A 20,661-nucleotide genomic window follows, 5' to 3' on the forward strand; every position below is an offset into this window, starting at 1 on the left:
CGACCAATCTTAAAATATGGGACATAAAACAAGAATCATTGCCAAAGTACAGTTCAGTCAGTTAATTTTATGTTCAGTACATTTGAATTTATTCTTCCATATATAAATTAGAATTTTGATTAATCACTTAATTAAAATGTCATTTTTTAATCAACATGTTTTGCCCGCCAAATTTGAAGACCAACTGTTATGTGTTATTCATTTTCGACGTTTAATGTTATGAGGACGTCTTCAACATTTTTGGAACCACTGCACATGCTCATCCCCCTCTTTTTTTAATCAGTTTATTGCTTGCATAATTTAAAATAATGAAAAAATGACCTCAGTAGTTTGACATGAACAAATGTCATACACAAACATTTATTAAATGCTTTACTTTAATTCATGTAGTTATGTTTATTGCTCAAACAACCTGTGCTACCTTGAACTTTAATCCGCTGTCAAGATAAAGGATAATCTGCAAATTCATATATTCATATATTCTAATTCTACACTTAATTGAGTAAGGTACAGCAGTTTTAATTTGTAAACAGGTGGTGAACGCACGTTTAAAGGAAAGGTTTTTAACCAGCACATACTGAAAAAGATATTGTCCCAAGATTTTCAACAACTGTTGAAAGACCACTAGAAAGTAAATTCCAATAGCAGGTAAGGGAATTATCTGAGATTTGACCATTAAAAGATGAGGAATTTTTAATCTCTCAACAGATGAAATCAGCCAAAAATGGTGATTCCGACTCAATCTCAAATTTAAGATTCCTTTCCTGTTTTATCATCAGCCAAAGTTTGGTTGTTGTATTGTAGATACTTTATTTTTTATTTTTTTTATTTGCACCCTGCTATGCCCTGTGAAAAGGGCTTCAAGAGCCGCATAAATCCGGGCAAAGCAAGTCAGGATTGGCCAGGTTTACACTAGTGGTATGCGGGGGCCCCTCCAGCGATATGTGAAAAAAAAGCAGTCAATCAAATCTTCACACTGTGCAAAATGTTACAGTTGCTTAAAATAACATCAAACATGTTTTAAAAAAATAAAACCTCTCTCAGTTTTGATTGACACTTAAGCTCACTCATGGCATATATTCCTCACAGTTCTGTGGCTCCTCCTACATTGCCAAAACATCCATGTTAGGTTAACTGAATATTCTAAATTGTCAATTTAATAATAATAATAATAACAATAAAAAGAAAAGTATATTTGGCATAGTTTTGAAGTAGAGATATTTTGTACTTTTGATAATTTTACCCCTTCAGACCCGCATTTTTTTCTGCTGGGCAAGGTATTTAGTTATTTATTTACTGATTTTGACTCTTTTCCCACATAAGAACAATTTATTTATTTGTTTTGGTGTCATCTCATGTTATTATTAGGTTTTTTTTCTCTATCTCTCCCTCCAGCTGATGCCTTGATAGTTTCCTTGGGGTCAGGCTGCTGTTGGGGGTGGGTTTGCATGTGGGTGGTGCAGCGGCACAACAGCAGCTCACCAATGGCACACAAGAGAAAACCATCAGCTCTTAAGCGTAATCTTTAATCAGCAACCAGGATTAGAAGTTCCCCTGAAACCTAGCGGGGGAGGAGGATGAAGATATGGGTGAAGGGGGGATGAGGATACAAATTAAATGAGATATGAAAAATGGAGGGAAGGGGGAAAGCCTGTTAAAGATAAAATATAAGAGTTTTAAAATTGTGGAATGATAACAGAAGATGAGTCAAGGGATAAAGAATTGTGGCCCTGCAGCTGTTTACCACGGCTGATGACCTCATGTTCCCTCCACCACAATGAGCCTGTTGAGTCAGTGCTGACCTTGGAGGATTGCCTCTAAGGAATAACATCAAAAATATTACAATTTGACAGTATTGTGATTAGCACTAATATTAAGAATGATAATAGTGGGACATAAACATTGCCACCCGATATAAAGTCTTGAAAGAATTAATTATGAGTTTATATTTTGAAATTTGTAACACCTAAAAATACAAACCACTGTCATGGAACATGTCATGTGAGATATTAGTCAGTATAGCCTGTATTAACTCATTCACTACCATCGATGCCTATAGACGTCAAAAATTCATTTGAACTATTTCTATTAGTTAAATTTTTTTTTCCACTTTTGTTAACAACAGTACAAAAACCTAGATTTTTTTATTGCACATTTAGACCAGATATAAAATGTGTTATTAATCGTGAGTTAACTAGTGAAGTCATGTGATTAATTACAATTAAAATTTTTAATCACCTGACGCCCCTAATTTTTGAATAATCTTTTATTTATTTTTAATCATTAGTTAACTAGTAAAGTCATGCGATTAATTACAATTAAAAAAATTCATCACCTGATACCCCTCATTTTTAATAATATTTTCTTCTTTAAAAAAAAGATTAAAAATAGAAAAGATTATTAAAAATTAGGGGCGTCAGGCGATTAAAATTTGTCGCATGACTTCACAAGTTAACTCACGATTTTATATCTGTTCTAAATATACAAAAAACATTTTTTTTTAGGTTTTCATACTTTTGTTAACAAAAGTGGACAAAAAATTTAACTAAAAGAAATAGTTAAAATTTTTTTTTTTTTTTTTACGTCTTTAGCCGTCAATGGCAGTGAATGAGTTAAGCATGTTTTGATGTCAAGCGTGCAATGCCTTCAGTGGGAATAGCATGTGGCGTCTCATATGTTTTCCATTGAATGTGACCCATTAAAGACAACAAAATGACACTCTCTCAAATGTCATCATACAATCCCTAGTGCTACACGTTTTGCATTGTCTTTACTTTATGTGACTCTCTTGCAACACAGAGAAGAACATGGAAATATATACTGTATATATATATATATATATCTATCCGGAAGTCACACGAAATAAAGCTGACTCACCTTCAAAGCTGTGAGACTCCAGCCTCATCATTTGTTATCAATGTCAAGTCCCTCCCCCAGTGGTTAATTTTCTTTTACACTTGAGAAACAATTACAGTATACGCAATGTTTTTAAATAGTGAGATGAATGAGCAGTACGTCTTCATCTTATTTTTGTTATACATTTTTAATATGTGGTGATATAATTTACTGTTTTAAATTAAAAATGTAATGTACTTTTATCTTTACCTTTTTGAAATTAGAATAAAATATTGACTACAGTCTTAATTGATCCTTTTCAACATTTTACTACACTGTAAATAACACTGACCCAAAATATTTAATAAAAAAATTGGTAGGTGCTATTACTCGTATTATGGAGCCCCTAAAGTGACATGGGAGAAAATAAATAAATAAATAAATAAATATGTTTCTCGTCCGGACGAGAAACTTTCTTGTTAGGACGAGAAACATATATATATTTTTTTAATTCTCCCATGTCTCTTTAGGGGACATAGGAGAAAAATAAAATAAAATATGCTTCTCGTCTGGACGAGAACGTTTCTCGTCCTGGCAAGAAAACTTTCTCGTCCTAACAAGAAAGTTTCTCATCCGGACAAGAAACATATAAAAAAAATAAAAAAATCTCCCATGTCGCTTTAGGGGCTCCATAATACGAGTAATAGCACCTACTAATTTTTTTATTAAATATTTTGGGTCAGTGTTAAAAAAATACATTCACTCAATCATAGTCAATGACTGTAGACTCTTGTTACATCTCGGTTTCTCTGAACAACTTTAAGGAACCAAAAGTCCTGACGAGGCTGAGAGTTGAACCCCTTTCAACAAAATGACTTGACTAGTTGAGAAACGTGGTTAAAAAAGTTCTGTTTCTGAACTGTAATTCCCATAGTGTTCATTATGTTGTAATTGTGGTGAATTTTTTTTACACCCACATTTCAGTGCATCCAAACGGCATATAATAAGTGTGCAGTGTGTTATAGTCTGAATTGACTGCATCACACTAAGTTTGCAATATATCTTTAATTAACTGAAATACATGGAAACAGTAAAACATTGAATACTTAGACACATAATGCTTGCTAATGGACTTGGAAAGATGACCAGATCAGTATCACAGCATCAGAGTTGCTCACAAAAATCAAAGTAAAAAAAAAAGTGCAAATGTTCGCGAGAACAAAAATAATGACTGTTTTTATGGAATTACAAATAGACCGCAATTAGACGGGGCATTGTCTAGATGGTCACAGTGACTTTGCAGCAGTCTATTATTAAACCACCATTGTCACTGTACTTTTATCACACGCACTCCTCTGCATGAACAGATGCTGTCACAGCTGTAAGTGGAAACTTAGTAGTTGCAAAATATGGGCATTTTGAAAATGAAAAAGAGGAAGAGGAAGTTGTTTTACTCTTTTTTCCCCTTTGTTGGGCCACTTAAGACTTTAAAGTGGACGAGGGGGGACTTTATGGTAAAAAAAATAAAAAATCTAAGTGGTGACGCCAATGCCAGGAATTCAAAAAAGTGAAATAGTTACAAACATGTTTCATACACAAGATGACAGCATGTACTGAGACTTAGTGGGTGTGTCTGAAAGCATGTACTAATAATATAAATGTTAAAAAAAATTATCCTTGAGCACGATAGTTAACTCCCAGTTGCTCCTGATGCTGTCCCATCAGTAGATTAATTAGGATACTATGAAAGCCTTTTGGGTCACTTGTAAGTATACTTGTCCTATGCATGAGAACGCTTTTAGCATTTAATAGACCCAGATCAACAATTGCGCCACTTCCTCCACTGGTGTGAATACAATATTAACCCTCTCCAGGCACGCGTTGCATATCTGAAACAACTAATTGCTTATCTACGACGAGGTATTAGGGCCACGTATAAATATATATTTTGTTAGAGGGCGGGAACAATAGTCAGAGAAAAAACCCAGCAAATTTGCTACTTTATAAAGGGGGTTCCAGCAAATTCGACATGTTGAATCAGTCGGGGGAATCTGATCACTGTGATTGTCTGTTAGCTGGCGAATTAACGCACGGGGCAAGAAGAGCAAGTGACAACGCGGATAAACAGTACTCAACTCAACTTTATGTTTTTTCAGGACAGCACATGTGAATATTATTGTTTGTCAATGAGCGCGCATTTAAAAGCGTGATCCTTGTGGGAGCAGCAAGGGTGCATGGCCCTTCCGTCCGGCGGTCTCGAGGAAGCTCCTTCAGAAGCTGGAGGTCGGCACCACGTCCAAAATGCGGAGGGCAGCACGGCCGAAGCTTTTTGGGTGAGCCGACGATCGGTAGCAGCCAGGAGTCGGCAGGGTCCAGGATACGCTACAACGGAGAGACGAAGCTTGTTCCAGCGCCCGTTTTCGCTTCACCAGCTGGCCGCCGCGATTACCCCCCGGCGCCGCTGTCAACACCGGTATGAGTTGTTTGTTTTTATATCCCGCCCCCGTAAAGAGGTTGCCGGTTGCCTTTAGGAATAATGACTACCGCCGCCGATGGTACGGAGGGGAATTACTTCTCGCGCATGCGCTGAAGGTACGTAATAGTCGGTGCTGTGTGTATTTACGTCATTTTTCTACGCAACGTGCCGCCACAGGAGGTAGGCGTCGGTCACATTTGGCCGACGTCGGATTGGTGTATCTAGGCCTTAAAATGACTCAGGAGAATGCAGAGATAGAGTATATGCCAATTTGTAGCTTTTATCTCCTCGTGGTTTTACCCCAGGGGCAGCTGTATTTCCTTGTTGCAGATTTGTAACATGTGCCCGTATGTACCATTGGATGCCACATGCTTTATCTATGGGTTTGCCTATATTTTGAGCAACAATCAATACTTGGGTTATTTTCCTATCACCAGTGTTATTACTTTGAGGTGTCATTCATGGAGGCAGATTTGATCAAAAGTAATAATAGTAATAATAATCATAACTGATGGGATGACGTCAGACTAGACCAGTAGTGGGCAAACTCGGTCCTCGAGGGCCAGAGTCCTGCAGGTTTTGGATGTTTCCGTGCTCCAACGCAGCTGACTAGACTAGACTGAATTGATCATTTTCCCATTCATGCTGATAAACATGGACGATGCAGGCTGTGCAAGAATGGCTACACGCAAATCCAAAGTATTTTTGGGCCTTCTCAATTAGGATTTGAGATGTCGGTGTAGCATTATTGATATTATAGTTTGATGCAAGGGGATCAAAAGTTGTTATTTATTATTGTAATTTTGTTCCATTTTTTTACTCACCAAGTTGTTTTTGTTGTTATTCTGCCACTGTAAATCATTTTGTAACAATGTTTTGAAACCTGCTATGCAAATATAATTAGTGTTCATACCATATTTAGTCTTCAGCGTTTTTACCACACCGGGCCAATGTTACAAAAATGCAACATCCCAGAATGCATCGTATGTGAAGGTTTTGCAAAAAATAAAAAATAAATCTGAATTGTATACTACTACCCCATATGATAATTTCCCCCAAATATCCGATTTTCCCTGTTACTAAAATTGAATTTGAATCTCAGAGGGTTAACACTTACATGTAAAAATGACAAGTGAAGAATATTCCTTACAGCCTCATTGCAACCATTCAAGTCAGAGTGGCGTCATTCGTGCTTTGGGGCATTGAGAAAACCAGCCACAGTAAGTCACATGGTAACAATTTGTAAAAGTATCTCCACAGAGGTTTACTGTTGAGACACTTGGGGATTGACAAGCTCTGTTGTCATCGCCAATACTGCTCTTAGTCACTTGGGGGACATATACATGGCTTTCGAGGCGTGCTTTTGACTAACTTTATGGTTCTCTTTTTGTTTTTTGGGCAATCTGGCTGGTGAGATATTCTCTCATCATTCTCATGCAATTTAGAGGACAGTTTTTAGTTAATGAAAGGTTGATTATAAATACTTTGAAAATGGCAAAATGTCTTTTAAGACTGAGGTGAGGTTACTGTAATAGTTTGTATAACGTCAATTCCAAATCTTTCTTTCACTCCTGTGAGTTTTTTTCTTTTCTTTTTTCAATGTGATAGCGCTCAAGTCCACTCCAGTCAGCTGGAGGTCTTCTCCGGAGCTCTCACAGTGATCTTGACTTTCTTTGCTTTTGCCATGCCTGTGGAGAAAATAGAAGAGCATTTAAAAATCTGTGCACATTAAAAGCTAAGACTTAAAACTGATGCTTACCGTTTGTGTCCGAGTCTTGCTCCATCTTTGTGTCCACATATAATTTCTTCCTCTTGTAGCTGTGGTTGGTCTCCTGTTCTGATACATTTTCCTCCCCTTTCTCTCCCTCCTCTTCCTCTTCCTCTTCCTTCTCCTCCACCAGCTCCTCTGAGCTTCCTGGCTCAACTGCTGGCGGCGATGACTGCGATGAGACACATATGAAATTGTTGCACAATCTGTTGCTTGTTGCCAAACGTAAAAAAAAACAAGGTAATTAATAACAAAAACTAAATGTGTCGGTTATTGTTGGTGATGCTGATATTTGTGCATTCATGTGAGCAAAAACAAACAAACACACAAGGTAAGAACAGTTGCTTATAAACATTCCTCCTAGCATTTGGACAAACTGTTTATCCATCTCGTCTCAACCTTGCAAGTTCATGGTCACGGACGACTACATTTCTGACTAGGTAGTAAATAATCCAATGGATATATCGAAGTGGACAAACGGTGCTTAACTTCATCTTTTCCTTCCGGCTTTTCCCTTCAAGGGTCGACACAGCGAATCAGTTGCCAACTACTTTGAATGTCCTCTTTAACTACATCCATAAAACGGTGCTTAACAAGACTTGAAATTGACAACAAAACTTGAATAATTTGAAATAGGTTAACTTTCTTCATATGTAGGTGGTGCCCCTCAACTTATTTTCATGTAAAAAGAAGGCCTGTCACCATTTTACCTTGCCATTTGTTGATAAGGCGTCTTGCATTTGAAGAACGGAATTCAAACTCTCCAGCACCACTACTGTTCCAAAAAGAAGACATGACTAAGTTAACGACACTTCACATGGTGAATGTATGGATTCCGACTAGGGCTGGGCTTTAAAAAATCAAAATATCAATATCGAATCGATATTCTTTTTCATAGCCCAATATCAATTCATAACACCATAAATCGATACTTTTAACATAAATGAATGTGCCTTCTCGCGTCACAGGGAAATGTATTGTACAAAAAAAGCCCAGTGTTTTTGCCACTTTATTTACATAGTGCTGTGGTTGTAATCAATTACAATATCAATATCATTTATTGTTTTGATCAGGTCATGTTCAATAAAACATACATGATTATTGTAACTGCATTGGATTATTTTTTAAATGTAAATATTCATATTTTTCAATTTTGAAATATTTATTTTAATTATTAAAAAAAGATTTGTATTGATTTTTCATTTATTTATTATTTTTAATTATTTTATTCATAGTTGATTAATTATTTATTATTTTTTTAAATATGTTTTCAATTTCAAATTTTGCTATTTCATTTTGGGGCAATTTCAATTTCAATTATTTATTGTTTTTATCAGGTCATGTTCAATGAAAAATACGTGATTCATGTAACTGAATTGGATTCAATTTTAAATGTAAATATTCATTTTTTTTTTTATACTAATGCACCAAGTAAGAGCAAGAGGTTTCTGCTATTTACAACATTGGTACTTCTGAGAATGTCTTCCATATAAAATAAAAATTTATACTGAATGAAATCCTTAACTGAATCATAAATCAATGTGAATCGGGAATCAAATCGAATCGGGGCCTTCTGAATCGAATCGATTTTGGAAATCTGAATTGATACCCAGCCCTAATTCCGACACACATTCTCCTATTTATGAGAAGTGGTTACCTGGACGTAATGATATAGTGAGGGCAGGCACCTTCTTTCCATTGTTTTGCTCTATCTTTCTGTTGGCCTCTTTTTTCTGTTCCACATTGTCTTTTACCACCTGCTGGGATAAGAGAGACCAGATGATCTCCACATGTTCTCGCTTTCACTCTTGTCATTTTTTCACTCACTTGTCGAGATACCTTGTGTTTTTGTTGCGTAATTTCTTCTTGTTGTGTGACTTGAGGTAAGGATGGTAAAGGTAAAGATTGAGAAACGGGAGGTGATACCTCTCGACCATGTATGGGAAGACTCTGCATCATTTCCTTGTCAGTTCTCTTGTTTACACCCTCTCCCTCTTGTGAGAACAGAGACAGTTCATGTTTCGTTGATTGGCTAGGTATCGACTTTCCTCTATCGGAGAGATCAAGAGGTCCATCGCAGACGTCTCTGAGACCGTCCCCAGAAACCCTTTCGGTGCTGGACGGTTGCATGTCCTTCTTCTCCTGAGACTTACCCAGAATCCCTGCGTGCTCTGATAGATTCTTCAACCTAAATACCACAGTTGGTTCTTTCATGGGGCTTTGAAAGCCGCTATGCTTCTGCCACTGAGCTCCATAAACATGATCTTGATTGCTGGAAAAGCCGGTGTGCTGGCCAGTTGGGACCACATTTGAAAATCGAGGAAGATTTGATTTGGGATAAGGGTGCCTCGCCAGATTTGCGCCTGAAGCCGCCATTGTAGCCCAGGCAGAAGATTCGGGTAGAGCCCAAGGGAAGGGAACAGGACTGCTTTTGATTGGTTGAGGACGACAAGGGACGGGAGTTTTGATTGTGTGTCTGGTTGGATTCACATCAGCATTGAGTGAGGATGAGGACGTCCTCAGTAGAAGACCTTGAGAGGAGTTTGGGGGTGACTGATCCAGGGTTTCCACCATGTGAGATCTAGGGTAAAGTATCACCCATTAGAGGAATCAACTGAACAAACATTGTTTAACTGCTACATATGTAGTGCCTTGAGATAACTTCTGTTATCATTTGCTGGCATATCAATAAAGTTGAATTGAAGCGAATTACCTCAACTCGCTATGCGGCACACTGCTTTGTGTCTTCCAGGAAGGTGAAGTGAAAGTTGATAGAGCCTTTAGAAAAGACAAAAATAAACAATGACTTATTTTTCACATTCAGAATACTCTATAATGGGTTTAATTCTAGTTTTTGTATTTATTGTATTTTCTGCTGACGTTGAGTAAATCACATTGAAAAGCAGAATGATCTGACTGTGTTCTAATTCAGAGTTTGACCAAAATATGTCTGTCTGTCTGTCTGTCTGTCTGTCTGTTTGGAACGCAATAAGTCGATAAAACAAAGTCAATAAATGTAAATAATAGTATCTACAAAGCATCAGAGATATGTAATGTGTATGGAACTGTACAAAGACAGGGTAACAATTAAACTTACAAAGTGGCTCTTGTTTATTGCTTGCAGCTGCCTGTGCTCTGTCTGAGGTTCTGTTCGGTCAAAAAGAAATAGCCAATAATTTAGGACAAGGGGGGTGGGGGCGGGGGGCGGCAAATTAAGATAAAAGCTTCTCGGACTGCTGTGTCATTTTCAACCTCACCGTCGGCCATTTGATTTGTGTCTGTTTTCACTTCAACACTGCCATCTAGTGGCTGGTCGGAGGTGGCTCTACCAGTCGCCATGGCGATAAGAGACACAGGTCCAGATGATGGTGAAAGGTCAGGGGAGGTGTTTGGTTTGGCCTCCAAAGGTGTGTGGCTGTATAATGAGAGGTCATTGATTAATCTGTTGCACACATCTTGAAATGAGCTCTCTTTTTGTTATCCTGTACTTACTTTAGCGCTTCTCTTAGATGATCAATTTCGTCTCGGAGTCTCCTGTTTTCCTTTTTCAGGCTATTAGTCTCTCCAACTATATGACACAGTGACAGAGGTAATACATGGATGAATATATACAATAAATAGGTAGACAAAGACTTGACTTGACTTGACTGGTAGGCCTACTGTGACTTCTACTCAGGTGTGACTTAGAAATAGGTATAGAAACCTGATATCAATCAAACTTTAATTATATAGCACCTTTCAAACATTAAAACGCAACTCAAGGTGCTAAACAATTACATCATCCATAGTACAATAAAAAGATAAGCAGCAGGTTGCAGAAGTAAAATGACACCAAAGGAGCAAAAAGGATGGAGAGAGTGAAGTTAGAAACTTTTTATATACTGTATTACTTTATATATTTACTGGACATGTGTGTTTGTATAATATATATGCACACACACACAAAGATATGACATTAAAGACTACCTAGCAGTGTGATGTGCTGGATGGTCTGCATCTGAGAGACTTCAAACTCATGCTGTCTTCTCTTGGCCACTTCCTGTGTGACTGTACATCGATCACACAGGCCTGCTCTCAGCCTGCCAGTTGCACCACACAAGAGCAAAGATCAGCATTGACGAGGAATTAAATGAAATGGAAAACTATGTAAAAAGGGGGAAAAAAGAAGAAAAAAAAGCACGTGTTGCATACTCTAGCTACAATATAGGCTATTGCTGCTTGCACACTCCCTTTCAGACCTTTATTCAAAAACGAATAAAACATGTGTATACCTGTTCTCAAGTGTTTTGATGTTTTCAGTGAGTAATCGGTGCTGCTCCTTCATTTGCTGGTTCTTTGTGAACAGCTCCTCCATTCGCTTTGTATCACTAAAAAAAAAAAAATCACACACAAATTGCATATTAGCCTATATGGAAAACCCAAGCAAGCTTGAGAACATACAAACTCCACATAGGAAAGCCCAAACTGAGATTCAAACCTAGAATCTCTGATTGTGAGCCAAACGTGCTATACACGTGCATATTCTGTAGTTGAGCTTTAACCAGAGGTTTGAGTCTCTCCTGCATCCTCAACATCAATTGTTGTTGTTAACTATTTTATTGATCATCAATCAGGCCCACAATTTCTTGCAAATGTGCACTTTTGATATATTCTATTGACACGTCCATTTTCTATCGCGCTCATCCTCAAGACGTGGGGGTGGGGCACACCCTGTGCTGGTTGACACCCATTGGGAAGCCATCTATACAAAGTATTCACATAACGTCACCGACCCCCACCTATCGACCCAGCAGGCCTTTCGTGGGGCAAACGGCCAGCAAGACAACGCAACCAAATGCTGAGGAGCGCTCGTGTCGCTTAGCACAAATTACTTTGATTCATTCATTTGTTCATTCATTCTTGATTTTCACAAACCACTTCACAATGGTGCACACGTGTGCCGTTCACAGGTGCAAAATTGGGCAAACAAAGATGTGAAATGAAACTTCTAGATAGTAGTCACATGCCGTCATTTGCCCCACATTGTGTGCCAATCCATGGAATGTCGAATGGGAACGACAAAGAAGTGTCCGGGATCACAAAGACACATCGAAAGGATTTCCAACCGACAACGTCTACCAAAGTGTGTTCTGATTTAGGCAAGTGTCATTGTAAGATAGTAAAAATGCTTTAACCATAATGCGATTGTGATATATGTGAGCTGCTAGCCGTGGCTAAAAATACATTTGTGGTCAAGATCTTCGATTTTGAGATCTCTCCAAATAAGGTCTCTTATTTTGCTTTCCCAGCAGCCCAAAAGTTGAAATTGTTTTTAAAGTGTACGAAAATAAGTGATGAATCGACAACGTTGTTGTTGTTTTCGTTGTAACATGCTAGCGCTAGTAGCTAGTGCACTCGGGAACTAGCTACTTGGTGTAAAAAGTATTCACCTCAAATTCACAATTGACAATTGATAAATGCACATAGCAACCAATAAAATCCGACAGTACAGAAGAAGCAAGAATGTTCGTGTTTTGAGAGCCATCCTACCGTAGAGCATACGTTTTCAAGTCGTCCGGTGCGGGCAGTATCGGCAAATGTTTGTAATCCTATCGATTCCACTAACCAAACATTTCAACGTGTACCGATGCAAAGAGTGTTGATCAATCTTCTGCATACGTTTTGCTTACACAAGTACCGTTAGAGGAAGCTGGGGGTGACATTCGTCAATAACCAAATAACATTCGGTGGTCAGACTGCCAATTACACGTGCATACATAGTAGCGAGGGAAAACCCACATGGGGAGAACTTGCAAACTCCACACATGCAAGCAGGATGCACATTCATACCTTGTGATTCCATGATTTTGATTCATGCTTTTTATATAATAAGTTTCGTTCTTGGACAGTACATGAGGTTTCAACACACTTGTGTTCCAAATCGGAAACTAAAACCAAAATGTTAAATTAATTTGGGTCTTGTCTTGATTTAATTCCAATACAATCCTTTCACAATAAACGTTTTTTGGAGTCGGCACTGGACACGTTGGAACGAGAACTACCTTAAGAGTTGAACATGACAATGTCAAACCCGGTGACCCAACTCATCGAGTGCTCTTGAATGTCAAAAATGTGGAACACGATTTTGTCTACAGACAAAACTGTTGAAGCCTTCACTCACCAGCCCTTCTTGTTGGACAATTCTTGCACCTTCATCTGCCACGCTGAGAATTAAACACAAGACAATCAGTGACATTTGAAACAATTAGACTTTTTTTAAGCATAAAAAAAAATCACGTTTTAGCTGTTATTTCCTCATACCCTCAAGCTCTCGCTCATGGACCTCCCTGAGTTTAAGAAGCAGCTCGTTGAAGCTCTCCATCGCTATGCTTTCACGTTCGACCTTGAGTGTTAGTCTGCAGAAGTATCGCTTTTAAAGGCTTTGCAAATATAAAGCATGTTTTTTGGTAAATATATATATATTTTTTTATAAGCGGTTCAGATAATGGATGGATGGATGACATTTTGGACTCACCGATCAAGTCATGTGCGTTTCTGCTGAGGCATCACCATTTCTGATGAAGATAACACAAAAAGAGTTAGGGTGTTTTTTTTGTTGTTTTTTTTAGCCAGTATCCATTCCGAATCAAATACACACACACACTTAGCTACAATTTACTGCAAATAATTATGTCCATATATAATGTTTAATTCTATCACACAACAAGGCAAACATAGGGAAAGAAAAAAAACATAGCAATGTTAAAATCTGGCCTTTAAAACAAAAACTACTTTGATTTGAATCATTTTCCATGAATATCCCACCACGGTTTCTTCAACTCTTTCTGCAATACCTCCCAATGACCTTTTGAGGTGTTTAATGAACATTAATTACCAACAACAATAATAAGCAACAGGATACGCAGTAGATAGGCCTAATTATTGAGTGAATTCACGAGTTGACCATTTCTTAATGTTTCAAATTCAAGCATGTGTTTTTTTTTTAAATGCTGAATAACAAAACGTAACGCCCCAGGACCTTGTCATCCACCTGCTTGCATGCACTCCACCACATTTTGGTTGTCAAATTTGCTTGTCATATTGACGATGATTACAACTGGCTGGACCGGTATTGCCAGGCCTGGGGAAGCAAACGTCAACTTTGTGTATCAAGTACACAAAACTCAGCTATTTCCCCCCCCCGAATGTGCATGTGTCCGCAGAACTGAGTGGGTGTGTGTGGGGTCATTTACAGAATGTCTCCATGTAGGAATAAACTTAACAAACTGGAACACTAAAGGCAGGATGTAACATGGAAGAGAAAATTTGACATTTGATGTCATTGCTGTATTTTACTCTCGGCTTGTGGACTGCAGAGTTGTCGGACTCAAATCAAAATGATGGGCGTATCTTCATTTTTATGCTGGAGTAAATCTAGTTTGCCAAATTAGGGAACACGTTACGCCTCGCTAGTCCTTCCAGCAAACAGAGCTATAATAAATAAAACACCAGCCGTGCGCGCAGTTACATGACGCTAGGCACGAAAATAGGGCTTGCACTGTGTAGCTACTAGCTTCTGTCGTCCTATAGGCTGGAACTGGACGTCTTCATTACAACAACAAAGCTGTCACTTTGATATGACGTAGGCCAGGGTTCAGCTGATTTCATATAATCAGCTCATCAGCATGCCTGATAACGATCCTGATCTTTCGTATCAGGTGTGTCGGTAGGCGGAAACATCCAAAACCTGCAGGACACCGGACCTCGAGGACTGGAATTGGTGAACCCTGACGTAGGCTATGTCTAGACCCCGCCTCCTCACCATGTGATCTAGAAAGTTTTTATTTTGTTTGGGAGGACATTCGGTGTCAAAAAAAAGAAAACAAAAAGATGGATTCTTAGATTTCCACATTTGCGGCCCCTTCTCAAGGGTTTTTATTTTTTCCCTTGACGTTTTTTGTTGTTGTTGTTGTTTTTTCCTTTTTCCTTGCCCTCTTGTGGTTCGATCTGGGGATGTCGTTAATATTTGTCAAATGTGAGCGTGTGAAGCCCTTTGAGACTCTTTTGTGATTAATGGCTATATAAATAAACTTGACTTGATTTGATGAGAAAGGCAATTAATCAGTGTGTAAATATTTTCTGCCACAGAAACACAAAGCAATATGTTCAGTTAGCTAGTTAGTTAGTTACATTATATAGTCATATATATACATATATATATATAATTTTTTTTTGAGAAAGGATTATTAAGATTAAGAAATTAGGGGCATCAGGCGATTAAATTTTTTAATCGTAATTAATCGCATGACTTCTCTAGTTAACTCACAATTAATCACAAATTTTATATGTGTTCTAAATGTACAAAAACAATTCTAGGTTTTCATACTCTTGTTGACAAAAATGGAAACACATTTTTAAACTAATAGAAATAGTTCAAATGAATTTTTGACGTCTATAGCTGTCATTGGCAGTGAATGAGTTAACCGGTTGAGTGACCATGATGTTCACTACTTTTCCAAGTGCATTGTGGGTAACCAAGTGCACTACATTTTTTCCTCATCCCTACAAAATGCCGTAATCCCTTTGTTGTGCACGGATACAGCCATCAAATTCTGAGAAATTAGAGGATCTAATAGGCTTAATCAGCATTGTGTCATGTTCTCGAGTCTAGTCGTTTGGATGAAAATGTGTAACAACATTGAGTAATTAATATCAGATGTGTGTTCGATACAATGAAATTAATAGCAGGAATCGTATGCTGTAAGTATAGCATCTGCACGACCGTGCTTTGTCTTGAAATATGTGACCAGATTAAAAAAAATTAAATTCTGATACTAAAATAAAAATGACAAGTAGATTTAGATTGTTTGCCTGATCATTTCTTATTAGAATCTTATTATTTATACCGTTCTATTGTGCTTCACTCCAGATTAATAATGATTTTGACTCCAGCTGGATAACTGTCTGATTCGTTTTTATCAGCTGGAGCATGCAACACTTTTATTCAGGACAAACACTAACTGGCAATGACTTTAATCATTTTGAAGACATTAATCATATGCAGGGCCGCAAATGCGAGCTTTTAATATTAGCTCCCATTTAGTTCGGTGTGCTTTAATCACACTCCCTCCTCAACAAGTCGGGATATGTCAGGCAAACGCTTATCTGTGTGTTGCAAGAGTAGACCTGTCTGTCCTTCTGATGATCCAACACACGCACACACACACACACACTGAAGCCACATAATGACCAAAGTATAAACTGTATGTAATGTTTTGTAGCTAAGTACACAATCCCATCCTTACCTTGGCTTTTAAAATACTCTGACCCCATTCAACACTGTTGCTCGGTGGGGTAGGAGGAATAAAAGCCACAGCACTGTACAACAAATTAGGACTTCCTCTGTACTGAAATCGTTGACCTCTCATTACTGACAACAAAAATTCCAAAACCAGAGCTGACGTTCCTTTACCTGCGCACATATGCAAATGAGCATGCATGCTAATGCCTATTGCGGCCATGACTATTACCTGTCCTCACACCACCACAGCAGATATTGCCGCCTGTGCTACACACCTGTCTGCAAAGGTGTGACCCTAACGGCAACAGCTCAGCACCCATCAACTCACCTCGCACAGTTGGGCGACTCTCTCGGCTCCCCTTCTTTTTTCCTTTTACGCTCCGCAGATGGACTGAGTGATACGGACACACAGAGAAAAGTATGGCGTGTGAGATTGTTTTACACCCTCCCATCCTTCATCTCCCCACCCCAGGGAACCGGTCCGAGCGGTTGTTCCCTTGAGGAACACAAACACTAAGGCCTGGGCAAGTTGTTCCTTGATATTCCAGTTCTGCTGAAATCTCACATAACCGGCCAAACCGGTTCCATAAAGCCCTGTGGGCATAGGAGGACCGGACCAATTGAACAACTGACGCAAGCCAAAGCACATCCCTATTGTTTGTACGATATACAGTAAATGTAGGCGATATTAAAGTAAAAGGCATGTTTTACGCACTATCACTATGAAAAATAAGCACAAATTAATCTTGATGATCTTATCACGAATCGGAAGAGACAGCGTTACATGGCAACTTCATGATTCCTTAAATTGATTTTCTGATGACCAACTTGACAGGGCTCACTTAGCAGTCAACATCAATTATTTTATGCCTCACTACAAGGTGAAGAATGGCAACCTTGACCCTTGTAAATACGGACACTCGAAAGAGTGCAGACTTCTCTCGAGACTCCACGTTTTCTAAATGTGACGCACAAGGCAGCATATTCTCCCGTGTGCTAAATGTTAAACATGTTTTGATTCGGCCGAGGTAGGCTACGCATGTTTGGAGTTTGCATGTTCTTGCGAGTGCGCCAGCTTCCTCCCTCATTCCCAAAACATGCTTTTTAAAGTCTTTGTAGGTTCCAAATCAGGGGTCACCAAAGGCACCAGGTAGCCCCCAATGATCATATGAGTAGCATGTGGGCCTGTTTCAAAAATAGCTCCCCAGTAAGGGGACGTTGTGATTTTCTAGGAAAGTTATTAAAGTGATCATTTGCAAATGTAAAGACATGGCAGACAGACAGACAGAGTATACTTACCTTGTTACATACTGTATATCAAAATGGTAGCCCTTCACATTTATCAAGTCAAGAAGTAGCTCTCAGTATCATAAAGGTTGGTGACCGTGACACCTGCTCATTGGTGTGATGTGTTGTTTGTAACTCGCAACCAGTTCAGGGTGTACCCGACTTCTTCATGCACAAAATCAGCTGGGATAGCAGCAGCACAGAAAAAAAAAGAGGATGGTTTTGATTAATTTATAGGTTGCACATTTCTTCATTGAACGTTCTGTTAAATTTATTGTAGTTGAAGGGAAATACCAGCAGGGGTCAGTTAGTTCAGCGCTGCCAGAACAAACATTTTTATTGTTTTTATTTTTCTATTTGTGCACTCACAGGTCTGACAGGCGGGGAAGCGAACTCAAGCCAACCTGCATCGAAGGCAAGTGACGATACAGTTCAAATATTTCTAGTTGAGTGACTAGGCAGGTTGTGATGAAATTGGGAAAAGCTTTTGCATGTTGTAATTTCCCCTTTTTTCACCAGAGGGCCCAATTACCTTGGGGGGAAAAAAAGATCATGTGGACTGCCGAATCCTCTATTTTAAAAGCAAGTTGAAGCTATTTCGGTTTGGGGGTGGGGATGGTTCCAAGCAATGGATTTGGCGTGTGCAGGGTGACACCAGGGTGAAAGGTCAAGTCTGCAATTGATCAACAAGCAATAATTCCCCCATCTCCCAATTTAGTGAAGAACTGTGTTGAAAAACACTCTCTAACATGCAAAGGGCAAGATCAACATGCAGGTTTTCAATAATGGATGTCAACACATTATCCTTAAAAACGTCTTTGTAGCCTCTTTGTTTTTTATTCCCTCATAGTCATTAGGCGATGTGAAATGCAAGTGATGAAACGCAACGCTGCAAGTACACAATCCTATCAGAACACGTGTGCGTTTTACAGGGTGAGTCTGTCTCAGGAGCTTTGGTGGCATTCTGTAAGACAGACTGGTCTGTGAGGGTGTCATTGTGCAACACGTGCATGGGTTCTATTGTGCAAAACTCTTAGCTGATACACTCTGGAGAATTTGGTTCAGTAATGGCAAGTTTGACAAACAAAATACACTATTTGATTTTAAATAATGTCACTTTGAATGACAGATTTTACTCTTGACCCACTCAAAAGTTCTTAAGTGCCCCCTGGTGGTTGTGTTGAATGTCTCGCAAGTCATTCACAAAACGGGCCTCTTCAATAAATCAAATCTCCTAAATTTATGCCACCTTTCATTAACATTTATTGGATTACGTCATTGAGTCCAGAAGAGATGAACAAGGTGCTTTCTATCAAACATAGGAAAGGACTGCACAGTTTCAAATGAATTTAACTCCACTTTCCCTGACATCACTGTCACTGTTGACAATTCTGAGTTTACGCCACAAGTCAAAAATGGCGGTCAACTCGGTGAAAGGAAGCTCTCTGCTCATTGAAAAGCATTGAACTTCGGATTGTAAATTGTAAATTGATTTGTGAGGATTAATTTGATTTTAAGTTGTGATGAAATGTCATTTGACTACTAGGCCTACAATCTGCCTGGTTTGTATGCTAGTCAAAGGCAGAAGCAATACAATACGCTGTTTGTTTTCACCATTTAAATGAAGTATTTGCATTGCATTGCAGAAATACCAGAAATGCGGAATTGTCAATTGGTGGTCAAATATTAACTCAACTTGATGTCAGTTATGCTTTTAATTGAGAAGACAATAAAGCAATGGAGTAGAAACCACAGATTATAATCTATAAATGATAAATATTAATTTATGTAAACCTAGACAGTCAGACATAGACTCAACTTTAAATACTTATTAATTTGACAGCCAACAAATTTAAAGTTACGGTAAGTGAAATTTATTTATATAGCCCTTAAAAACAAAATAAAATAAAACATATTTTAAGTGAACAACTCTTAAATGATTTTTATTTTTATTTATTTTTTTACAGATTTTATTTTTTAACTAACGCACATTATTGGTGTTATGATCAGTGAGAAAAATATTTTATTACCACTCCAATTGGGACTGAGCAAGATGTTATGACTTGGCTTATAGGACTTGCTTGAACCAAGTAACGACTGGCATCTGCTTGCTTGAAATTTGGTGGGGACTCGACTTGACTTAAAAAAAAAAAAAGATAAATTCCACAGTAAATTGGGACTTGCTTGAGACTTGAAGGTTTTGACTTGAGACTACTTGAAACCTGCACACGTGATTTACTCCCACCTCTGAAAAGATCAGTGAACACACTTGCTGATCCCCCCCCCCCCCCCCCTCATTATCTGTAGGGTCTTTCAAATTTTAACAATTAGTTACAACGTGTACCTTGCTTAAAGGAACTAGGAATAAAAAATGGATTCCTTATGTTTGACACAATGTGAAATGCATTGCCATATTGCTGACATATAGTATGCACTTGAACACAACAGTTGCCAGCGGTATCCAAAAAATCCTTTATCCAGAAAATGTGTGACTGCTTGATTATCAATTAGATCTCATTGGATGTTACAGCAAAGCTTTTAAAAGCTGAACGCTCCTGAAGTCATACAATTAGGAATTCAATCAGAACTTTTGCTTCAGTGACACAAATTCTTCAAATATCCAAACCCTCATGACAATAAAGTTAATCGTAAGTCTAGTGGTGCATGATTTAGATGACAGTTTATTTCATAAAACATGTAGAAAAAGACAGCTCGAGATCATTGAGAGCGGTGGCCTCACACAAACGTGCCGTAAGTTACGACACTCACGGCCAAAAGGAATTTGAACTTGTACACTTGTTATGATGTTCATGCAGCCTCTCTTTGTCCCCCTCCTCTCCTGCGCCTCTTATTTATGATCATTACCTTGACCTGCCCCAGCCCGCACATGCTTGTAAATCACCACCGTCCTTCCCTCTCGCTCTCACGCTTGCATAAACAACATTTAACACAACTATTGAGCAGGCTGCACGCCCGTGTGAGTGAGGGCTCTCATCATAAAGACATTATCATTTG

General features: G+C 38.5%; 1 protein-coding gene across 8 annotated transcripts; it reads right to left on the minus strand.

The window, feature by feature from the left end:
* Positions 1 to 6,669: 6,669 nt before the first annotated feature.
* On the minus strand, positions 6,670 to 16,778 carry rbbp8nl (RBBP8 N-terminal like). Of its 8 annotated transcripts, none has more exons than XM_086070263.1 (15): positions 16,688 to 16,778; positions 13,594 to 13,633; positions 13,380 to 13,474; positions 13,240 to 13,282; positions 11,351 to 11,446; positions 11,046 to 11,158; positions 10,572 to 10,647; positions 10,337 to 10,494; positions 10,177 to 10,226; positions 9,793 to 9,857; positions 8,919 to 9,660; positions 8,737 to 8,836; positions 7,790 to 7,851; positions 7,071 to 7,251; positions 6,670 to 6,999 (listed from the first exon to the last, which is right to left on the minus strand). In XM_086070263.1, exons 3-15 carry the CDS (start codon positions 13,438 to 13,440, stop codon positions 6,938 to 6,940), a joined length of 1,809 nt encoding a protein of 602 aa, XP_085926389.1. In that variant the 5' UTR covers positions 13,441 to 13,474; positions 13,594 to 13,633; positions 16,688 to 16,778; the 3' UTR covers positions 6,670 to 6,937. The 8 variants fall into 8 exon arrangements, with proteins under 8 accessions (XP_085926389.1, XP_085926388.1, XP_085926387.1 ...); XM_086070262.1 differs by having other exon boundaries at positions 7,790 to 7,854; XM_086070261.1 differs by having other exon boundaries at positions 7,790 to 7,854; positions 8,737 to 8,839.
* Positions 16,779 to 20,661: the final 3,883 nt, after the last annotated feature.

This window comes from Leptonotus elevatus, chromosome 2 (assembly GCF_054856555.1).
Source record: "Leptonotus elevatus isolate MCC_2025b chromosome 2, RoL_Lele_1.0, whole genome shotgun sequence".
Taxonomy (NCBI): Eukaryota; Metazoa; Chordata; class Actinopteri; order Syngnathiformes; family Syngnathidae; genus Leptonotus; species Leptonotus elevatus.

Coding starts and splice junctions, on each gene's coding strand:
- rbbp8nl (XM_086070257.1), bottom strand. CDS start 13,440: ATGGAGAGCTTCAACGAGCTGCTTCTTAAACTCAGGGAGGTCCATGAG. Junction 10,495..10,571: donor CATCTAAGAGAAGCGCTAAA/GTAAGTACAGGA, acceptor CTCATTATACAG/CCACACACCTTTGGAGGCCA. Junction 9,661..9,792: donor GTGCCGCATAGCGAGTTGAG/GTAATTCGCTTC, acceptor ACTTTACCCTAG/ATCTCACATGGTGGAAACCC.